Genomic DNA, 10,519 nt, shown 5'->3' on the forward strand with positions numbered 1-10,519 from the left:
TGGGAAATGGGATTTAATCTTTTAAAAATTATACGAATTATTATTTGTTTATTAATATTTAAAGGAGTCGAATAATGGAGTAAAATATTAGATTTATATTAATCTGAGTTGATATGTGCGAATATTATATTCAATAAATAATGTATTCGATTAAAAATTGGAATATAGTAATATACCCATAGAACATTTTAAAAACAAATACTTTCATAAAATTTGACCATAAACATTTTGAAACGGCTATTAATGTACTTGGTCCTTGGCAGATAAACTTCTAGTAATGTTGTTTCGATATTTTTAAAATTGTTTTGGTACTGTCCAGTTCCAGACATATCCCATTTGTAAAGCAAGGACATGTTGAGTGAAAATTAAGGATAGAAACAATGCATATCAAAAAATTAATAATTTTTTTAAAAAAAATTTAAAAACGACATCTTCAGATGCTGATGCTGGTTCGTAAAAAATATCTAAAATAGATATTTTAATGACCTCACTGATGACCATTGGCTTCAGAAGGGGGAACAAAAGGCTTCGCACAACCCTAACTTTAATTTGAGCAACGCTACATGGATTTTTTTGAGAATGTTCATTCAAACAAGATTTTTGATCAAATTTTATCTAAATTTCCAGATGTTTTTTCTAAAAAAACTTTTGAGATTTTTATGCATATCATGATTGAAACCACAACTTTCTAAAAAATTTCATTTTTTTAAAAGAAAATTTCAATTTTTTATGATTTTCAAAGATTTCTTGCTCAAAATTTTATGCAAAAAAAATCCTTTTTGTAACATTTTTAAATCTCGAAGCCGGACCGGATTCCAGTTTTGCAGGCATCTGAGTTTTACAAAGAATATTATATATTTGTTTGTATAATATATAATATACAAAATAAGGTTTTTTTTTTTAATTTTCAATGTCAAAAAAAAATCTTAAAAATAAATTTTTTTTCTCTCTCTTATATTGTCTAATATCTCTATTTCAATATAATGAGTTTATATTTTTAAAAAAAATTAATTAAGATAAGAACAAATTTTTTTCACTATTTTAGGTAAAAGGTTGCGGTAACATTTTCTTGTTTCATTTATATTGTATTTTGTTTTGTATAATATTGTAATTCTTATTTTTCCCCAGAAAATTCTATATTTTAATCCAAAATTTTATGAATGATTAATTATATTTATAGCTTACAAAGGAATAAATCATTCAGAAATTTTTTTTAGTTATATTTATTTAGTCAAAACCGTAATCAAAACATATTAATTAAATCACTTATATAGGATCAACTTAAAAAAACACTTGTTATCGAAATTGGTTAGAAAATAACATTTGTTTAAAATATGATAACTTATAAAACAAAATTGGCTTTAGTAATCCACCTACTAGTATGTACAAAGTAAATGAATATTGAAAAAATGTTTTAAAGCATTGAGTGCCACTCTGGAGTTGTTAAATCAATTCCATTTTGTAATTAAAAAACAATATTTCTAGCGATAAAGTATTACATTCGTTTTCCCGTTATTTCAAAGACTAATCACTTCATCCTCCTATTGAATTAAAATTAACTGAAAAGGAAAATCCAAATTAGAAACCCTGGGAGTCTCAAGGAGTTACTCCTCTTATTTCACTTAAGTGGTAGCCAGGCGCGTATGCAGGAATTCGCTATAGGGGGGGGGGGTAATTTAAAATATTTTTTAGGATTATTTTAGGAGTTATTTAAGAATATCTTAAGTTTCAAAAATTTATTAGGATTTGTGACTATAAAAAATTGACAATTTCTAATATATAAATATAAATTAATGATAAAATACTAAATATATTTGTAATATTTGTTAAAAAAATAAATCTTAAGCATTTAAAATTTCATATATGAATTTAAATTATAATTTTAAAAAAAATGTGAAAATATGGATTAATGCACAAAAATATTCTTAATTCTTGCATATAAACTTACAAATTATTCATAAAAATAAATATGGTGTATTAAAATATGGGAATAAATATAATTATGATTTATAAATTTATAATGTGAAATTCAATTTTCTTTGGGATTGAACTAATAATTCAATGATTTCATCGTGATTGGTATCGATTCGTGTATTAAGAAGGGCAAACACTCAGAAGTAGTAATTCTCAGTAATGTTGTTAAACGGTTCGATTTGAGCCAATTTTTAAAAACGGCTAATATTTAATATTTTATACAGAAAAATATTACCTAGCCTTAAAATCGTGCTCGGGGTGGGGGGGGGGGGGAGGGGGGGTAATTATTTTTTGTATTGAAATGATTTTTTTTGGAGCATTAATAATTTATTAGATATTAGAACTAATCATCATATAAAATTTATTAGAACCAATCATATTTGAAAATATGATAATTTCGAACACAAATAATAAATATTGTAAAATTCAAAATATTATGAGCGAATATAATACGGTTAAAAAATATTATCGCTATATAAACAGAAACAGGTATGTAAATCACTAAAATATAAAATTAAACATTTTATAATGATTTAAAAAATTAATCAAAACACCATTCATGAATGAAAATTTAATCTTCTTTGCTATTATGCCAAAAATTTGTTCTGTGTTGGGGATTAGATCTCGATGAATAAAGCTAGTCTACTCAATCAATTTTAAGATGTCTTAATTTTGATATTCATGAAAAAAAGGTCCTCTCATTTGTGCTTATACTAATTGGTATCATTGCCAAAATATACAATAATTTTATTAATTTGGAAAACTTATAAAATATATTTTAAAGTATGAAATGCTTTCACTATATTTCTTGAAGGATTATCTATAAAAATAATCTTTCATTCATGTCATTTAAATGCTGAAATTAATTATTCTTCAGATACATTTATAACCAATGAATAAAATTTAGCTAAATATTTAATTTTTCAATATCAAGATTTTATATCCTCAGATTTTTATAAGATATAGTATTTTTAAATTGGATAGAGTCATTTGTTAAATCACAAATCGAATTCTCGTTTGAGTCTACGTTAATATTGGAACGATTTGCTTATCAGAGAAATTCGAGGCTTATGAATCTCAAAATCATATAATTTCGCTTTCACCTCAACAATCACATAAATCTCGAGAAATTCCTCATCGATATTATCTTTTGATTTTCTAAGTTGTGACATAATATACGCGATTCCCATAACTTCGGCCAAATCCATTTTTAGTTTATTAATATATTCCAATAAAAAAACGGCGGTCATATTAAATCTAATAATGTATCCACTTAAGTTGTAATCTGTTTCAGGTGATTTTAATATTTTTCAAGGGCATACAAAATAGACTCTTCTAGGTCCAAAAAATGCTGAACAACTTGATGTCTGATGTCGAAGGCTCCATCTTGTCGTGCAGGCTTTTTGCAGTTTCTTTTTCTCTGTAGCACAAGAAGTCTCAGAAATTATATTTAGCATATTCTGTCTATTTGAATATTTAAACAATAAATTTTATCCTAGTTATTAATAGAGATAATTTAAATAGTTTTTTGGTTGATAAAATTTTCTTATATCCATCAGTGTTTAAGGCTTAAAAGATGTACGAAAATGAAATTTAAATTTTCGCGAGATAATATATTAATATACAAAAAATAAATATTAAATTAATTTTATTGCTAATATTAATATAACCTATTTGAAAAATACTAGGTAATTCACAATATATGTAGCCCTTTTATATATTTTTTAAAAATTCTTAATATGGGAGGGGGATTTCTCCCATTCTCCCACCCTCGTTGGCTATGCGCTTGAGCCCTTTTATATTTTTTCAAAACTTTACCCCACTCTCCGCTGACTACGGGCCTGTGCTCATAGTTGGAACAAAGGTTTGGTCATCCATTAGAAAAATCCCTAGCCTTAGACAATATTTTTTATAATAAAATATTAATTTAGAAAAATCGGCTTAAATCGAGTCATTTAACAATACTAGTTTTCAGCTATTCTCATAGTCTAAAAATCATATCGAAATATTTTACTATATTTTACAGGTAAAAGTTTCAATGATTTGGTGAAAAATTTTAAAATAATAGATAAATATAACGCCAAGGAAAATTTGAAATCGATATTAATTGATAGATTAAATTAGTAGCGAATTTATTTCAACTATGAATGTGATAAATAAATGTAAATTGGAATATATATGCGATAAGAGATAGGAATCAGTAATATTTTTGAAAAATATTAAGACGGCATATATATTTTATAGCATGGCAGGGGGGGGGGGCACCTCTCTGCTGCCCCCTCTGGTGCATAGGCTCCTGATTGCATCTAACAATAGTGGTATTCGATAGTTTCATTTACATGAATTTACAAATATTAAAGCATAATAGGAAATATTGAATGAAATTTGTTGTGCATTGCAAATTTTTTATGATGAAATAAAGAAAATTTTTAATAAATAAATCTAAATCATCATATTATGCATCAGCATTATCCAGGATTCTTTCCAGTAGGAGGTTCTAAAAAAATAATTTTAATTTTTTTAAAGACATTATTACATTTATTTGGTTTGTTGTCAAGTAATCAAAAAATATATTATCGAACACTAAGATATAAAATATGGAATCCATAGGAATTCGAAATTTCTTAATTTTAAACTGGAGGCTTAAATTCAAATCCGATTTGACCGAAAATATATTTCACACATGTGGAGTCCCGGCACTGTGAATTTTAGACAAGTTTGCCATAACATTTTAATCATAATTTAGATTTTAAAAAATTTATAGATTTTTCATATAAATTTTAAATAAATATATAGAAAATTCATGATAAAAATTGTTTAAAATTCATCAGAGAAAGTACTTCTATACTTGCTGGTCTTTTAAAATTTAAAATGTGCCCTCAATAACTGATTTAAATTCTAGAGATCGTTGCCCTATGGATTGCATATCCCATCATGATCAAAAGCATAGCCCTTACAGATACCCGAAAAATCACCATAAACAGCTCCATCGATTCTTTTTACTCATTTATACCCCCAAATCTGGCTTCATTCTTACCATTTTCGGAAGCAAAGCTCAAGGCTTTCTCAAAGAAATAGGGAGACTGATTCGCGAAAAGACTTAACAGCCAGGAATCTCTTTTTTCGCCAAAGGCTTACTATCGCGATTATTTGTTCAACTTATAGGTTTTATTTCTTCCATCGAATAATCTCCCATACCTCCTTATACTTTCATTCTTTTCCTATCTTTTTAATTATTATTTTTCTTTTTCAGACTTTTTTTTTGAATAGCGAGTAACACTTTCCCTTTATCATAAAACGGAAGGCGTTCTTTTTTCAAACGTGATAAGTAATGCTTTTTTCTTTGAAGTAACGTTTACAGCCCTAATTTTTACAAATAAAAATGAAATAAGAAATAATATAATTTACTTGAGAACTTGCCGATTCACGTTAGCCTAGCCAGTCCTTAACAAATGTCCATACCATCTCAGTCTACTATCCTTTATATTTTCTAATGAGGGAGCTACGCTCATCTTCTTTCTTTAGCAATCATTGGTCATGCGATCCAGCTCGTTGTACCTAGACTCCCTCTAATCATACGCATTTCAGTTATTTCCAACTTCTTTTTCTCAGCAGCTCGCAATGTTAAAATTTCACACCCATACAACAAGACCGGTTTTACGATAGTTCTAGGCCTTACCTTTAAGCCACAGTGAAATAGTCCTGTCACAAAGCACACCTGATATGCTTCTCTATTTCATCCAATCTTTCTGTATCCTAGCGATGATCTCGTCAAGCAACCTCTATCTTGATGTTTTCTAGACACAAGGTGTCTAAACTTTTTAACTTTGGTAGAGCAACCTACATAGTTCCTTGAAAACGACCTGTAACGTTTGTTTCCAGATATACTGTCTTAGACAATTTATGCGTAGGTCATATATTGCAAACCTAATTGTCCAATCGCCGGCCCGCTGTCCTGCTATTATTTCGGTTTCCTCGAATATCACAATGTCATCTGCATACAACATTGACCATGGAGCTGACCTCTGCAATCCTTGGTTATAGTATCGAGGATGAGTAAGAAGGGAAAGCAACTCAACGATGACCTTTGGTGTAGCCCGACTTCTACAAGAAACGACCTTGAGTCTCCGACCGTCATTTTAGTTCTCTTACATACATCTAATGAGTTTTACATAACCCTCAGGAAGTTTCTTTGGCGCATACATCACCATATCATATTTCTAGGTTCCAGTCAATGATTACCATATGCAAGCTCCTTCATCATCTACCCATATTTTTTCATCACTGTATGAAGAAAATTTGGCCAATGGTAGAACAGCTTTGTATAAAGCAATTAATTTCTCGATACCTTCACGTCACCCCGTAATCTCCTGACAACGATTTTTTCCAAATCTTCAAAGTATGGCTTATCAACTTTATCCACCTATAATTCAAGCATTCTTGTGGTCATCTTTATCTCTGTAGATGGGTAGGATGATACTCTCTCTCAAATAAGCCGGTATCTTGCCTTCCATCATGATTTTGTTTAAAAATCGCGTCAGGGCTACTAATCCTTCTGTCCCTGCACTCAATCATACTTCAACAGGTAGCCGTCTGGTTCCATAGCTTTGCTTTTCTCCATCTTTTGGATTACAAGTTTTACTTCGTTGTTCATTTGACAAATCTTAGGATTGAAACTAAATGATCCCACGTTTAGAAGATGTTAAAAGTACAGTCGTCACATCACGATCACATCGCGCTGTTGATATACACTTATGCCATCTTCCTTTTTAACGCTGCACATGACCCATACCATCGATATTTTACACCTGCCTTTTACCAATTTGTAGATTATTATCTCCCCCTTTAAATCCAATTTCTTCGCCAATTCGTCATACGCCCAATTCTTTTCCATCGTCACTGCCTTTCATTGCTAACCTTTATACTCCTGGGAAGCCTTCCTGTCGTTCAGACCCTGAGAAATATATATCTTGTAGAGTCTTTTCTTCTCACTGACACAATTTTACAACCACTTCTCTCTCTTCAGCGCCTTGTCTCTTTAGTTTTCCCAAGAATATCAACGACATTATTTATCATTTCAATGCCACCTTGCTTCATGTATTGTTGCCAGTCTCTTTCCAGTCAACTTTTACTAACAATATTCTTGCTAATATGTGAGAGAGATTCGTCACTTTCTCGTCTTTTAACCGATCGAATCTTGTCCGAGGCTTAAGCGATCTTCTCTTTTGCGGCACCACCATTCTTTCTTACATACTCCATCACTTTGGGTCTATACTGTCTAGTAATTTCGACTCCCGGTATAACTTTTCAATCCTGGATCCTCCAAAGATGATTACTCCTGATCATAGATTTTCAACTCTTCGATGAAGCCCACTTTTATGTTTTACCAAGTGTTCCGTCCATTTTTGGAAAACGTGTTGATCACTGACATGTCATACACCTGGCCTAGTTGCAACATTCTTTCCTCTTTCTTACTTCTTACCCCGTAGCCAGCCATGTCCACCATGATTTCGTTTAAACCCCGACCTTTATGCCCACATGCCCATTGAAATTGGCCCCCATTAACATTTCATCCTACTTTGGAATTTGAATAACTGCTTCCAGCTATGTTAAAAGTTTACTACTCCATCTCCGAGCATCTAACCTGTGATCTATAATGTAAAGCGGGCCCCCATCATCAGTGAGCTTGACTCACATTTGGCGATCCATGAACCTCTTGACTTCGAACACGTTATATGAGCTTTTCCTTCAAGATAATACCCACTCCATTCCTTTTTACCGCAGACCCATTGTAGTACAAACTATACCCTTTTCCGAGCTCTTTTGACTCTCGATCATGCATACGACATCATACCTTTCTTTATTGTGTTCACCAATTCGATACTTTTGCCTGCCATGTTCCAATATTCTAACTAAAGTCAGGCGGTAGCCCTAAAAATCAATTATCGCTTTGCACGAGCGAATGCACAGGGCGTCGCTTATGTGGACGCCTTAGCTTTCTTGTTTAAAAAATATTTAGGACTTGTCATTTTTGGCGGTATTTTTTATTGCCTGCTACAAACCTGACGGAAATCTTCCTCCTTTCTCAAGTGGACTTAGGAGGCCATGGCGGCGTTTAAAAAATTAAAACTTTTTGCTATTTTTTTTAAATATTTCAAATTTGATTAGATTTTTTAAAAGTTTGAACATATCTTTAAAATAAATTTCTTTTTTTTAAGTATTCTTAATTTATATTAATATTAAAAAAAAATTCAGAGTAAAATTGTTTACGGTTATTCTATACTGAAATGCAATTCTGACAAAATGCGATCTTACAACATTAAAAAACACATGCTATAAATAATTTAATGCATCTTTAAATGTTAAAGCTAAATCTGCGAGATCTGACGTCTTAGTCCACTGTATTTTTTATTATTTTGGGAGGGAGGCTTGAGTCTAAATAATTTTATTTTATAATTGAGAATAACTTCAGTAAATTCCTTGATTTCAGATTCTTTTAATTTTAGAAGGAATAGGATATTTAAAAACAGGGTTAGTTCTGATTCTGAGATAAAAAAAGGCGTGGAATTATCACGCCTTTAAACTATTTATGAGAAAAAATTAGGAGTAAGATCTTTTCTATTTTGAAAGAAACACAAGGGTTGAATGAAGAAAGGTGCAACAACTTAATTGGTTTTAACCTGGGATCCTATGTGAATTTGTCTTGATTAATGAGCACAAAATTGTGATATGTTTGGAACAAATTTAGTTGGAGGAATTCCAATATTTTCTCAGGTTGAAAATGAGATCTAATAACGTGTTATTGAACACATGGTATATATTAAAATTAAGAATTATAAATAAAACATTTTGTTGTCAGGAGATATTTTACCACCTAATCTGCTCCTAAATAAGCCTGTAGATTTTTTATATTACATTAAACTAAACTTATTTTTTTTTTATTAAATCATTTTTATCCGTTTTATAGGTCGAATATAAATAAATACTGCGAGTGAAGAAACTAGACTTTTTGTGAGTTTGTCTTGATTAATAAGCATAAAATTGTGTGATATGTTTGGAACAAATTTAGTTGGAGGAATTCCAATATTTTCTCAGGTTGAAAATGAGATCTAATGACGTGTTATTGAACACATGGTATATATTAAAATTAAAAAATATTAATAAAACATTTTATTGTCAGGAGATATTTTAACCACCTAATCTGTTCCTAAATAAGCCTGTAGATTTTTTATATTACTTTATACTATACTTATTTTTTTTTATTAAATCATTTTTATTTGTTTTATAGATCGAATATAAATAAATACTGCGAGAAACTAGACTATTATCTTTGGGTGCATGGTTTTATTGTTAGCAGTTTATGCGTGAATGTTTTATTGATCTAATTAGTTATTGTAGGAATCATGTTTCAGTTGGGGGGTTAAGTGAGTGGGTTGGTGCTTGGCTTTATTATTCATTTCGAATTAAGAAATTAATCGAATAATACATATTATGGATAGGTGATTATCTTATTATACTTATTCATTTAAAATGATTCGAATTGAGTGTTTGAGTATTCGATTCTATTTAAAGCATTATCATTTCTGTTTTCATTATTTAAAACAAATTTTAATTTGGTATAATAATTTTTAAAAATATATTCTAGAATCGTCTTTTTATTTTTTGAAATTTAAACCAAAAAAATGAATACATTTTTAAATATATGACTCAGTTTAATATTCCCATGATTATTATCGTAAGTAATATTAAAATTTTGGAATTTTTTAAAAAAAATTCCTTCTAGCTTCTCCCCTTATTTATATTCCTTGTTTTTGTTTATTTTTCTTTAGGATTTACATAAAAAATTTTAAGTTCTTCCCCATTAAATGTTTCCTTACTAATTTTCAGAGTTTCGACTTCTTCTTACTAATTTAATAAATGTATATTTGCTGAATTTTTAGGTCGGAAAAGAAATTTTTTTTTTGTTGATCAATAAGTGACACGTATATTATCTGAAAATTAAATTTCTTCCAAGAGTAAAAGAAATTAAAAATGTCGATTAGTGTTGTTAAAATCGATTTAGTTGGTTTTAAATTAAAATTTTAACCAAATTAATATTATGCAAGCCTCTCGATTTTGTTAATAGATGTCCAAACTTTTCTGCCATCTAGAGAAAATCTCCAGGATTGCATAATATTTTAGAAATCAAGCCTTTAAAAACTACTAATTTTGAAATGCTTTTCTATAGAGCTATTATTTTTTTTATTATGAATACGAGGATTAAGACAAAAAAAAATTCAAATAGTTATGAATATAAAATGTAAGGCATCGTTTAAAGTAAGCGCGAAATACCGCGATGTTGCGTAAACAATGAGTAAATTACAAAAGACATCATTTTTAATTTTTGCTATCATTAATAAATTACGCATCGCTTCAGCGATAATCGTGCTTACTATGAACGAGATCTAAAACCTAAGTTTAACATACATCATTGTTTTGGATAGTCTTAAATTCGGAGGAAGGCTATACCTACGGTGGCTCACTAATACAGTGGGGTATATTACAA

At 29.6% G+C, this 10,519-nt stretch overlaps 1 protein-coding gene across 1 annotated transcript in view; it reads right to left on the bottom strand.

Moving 5' to 3' along the window:
* LOC135924083 (dual oxidase 2-like) overlaps window positions 1–6,628 on the bottom strand; it is a 31,768-nt gene extending 25,140 nt beyond the window's left edge. Inside the window, exon 1 of the mRNA XM_065459131.1 lies at window positions 6,552–6,628. Coding sequence (XP_065315203.1) covers window positions 6,552–6,628 — 77 coding nt within the window. The remainder of the gene's footprint in view (window positions 1–6,551) is intronic.
* Window positions 6,629–10,519: the final 3,891 nt, after the last annotated feature.

This window comes from Gordionus sp. m RMFG-2023, chromosome 2 (genome assembly GCF_954871325.1).
Source record: "Gordionus sp. m RMFG-2023 chromosome 2, tfGorSpeb1-WG-v2, whole genome shotgun sequence".
Classification (NCBI taxonomy): Eukaryota; Metazoa; Nematomorpha; class Gordioida; order Chordodea; family Parachordodidae; genus Gordionus; species Gordionus sp. m RMFG-2023.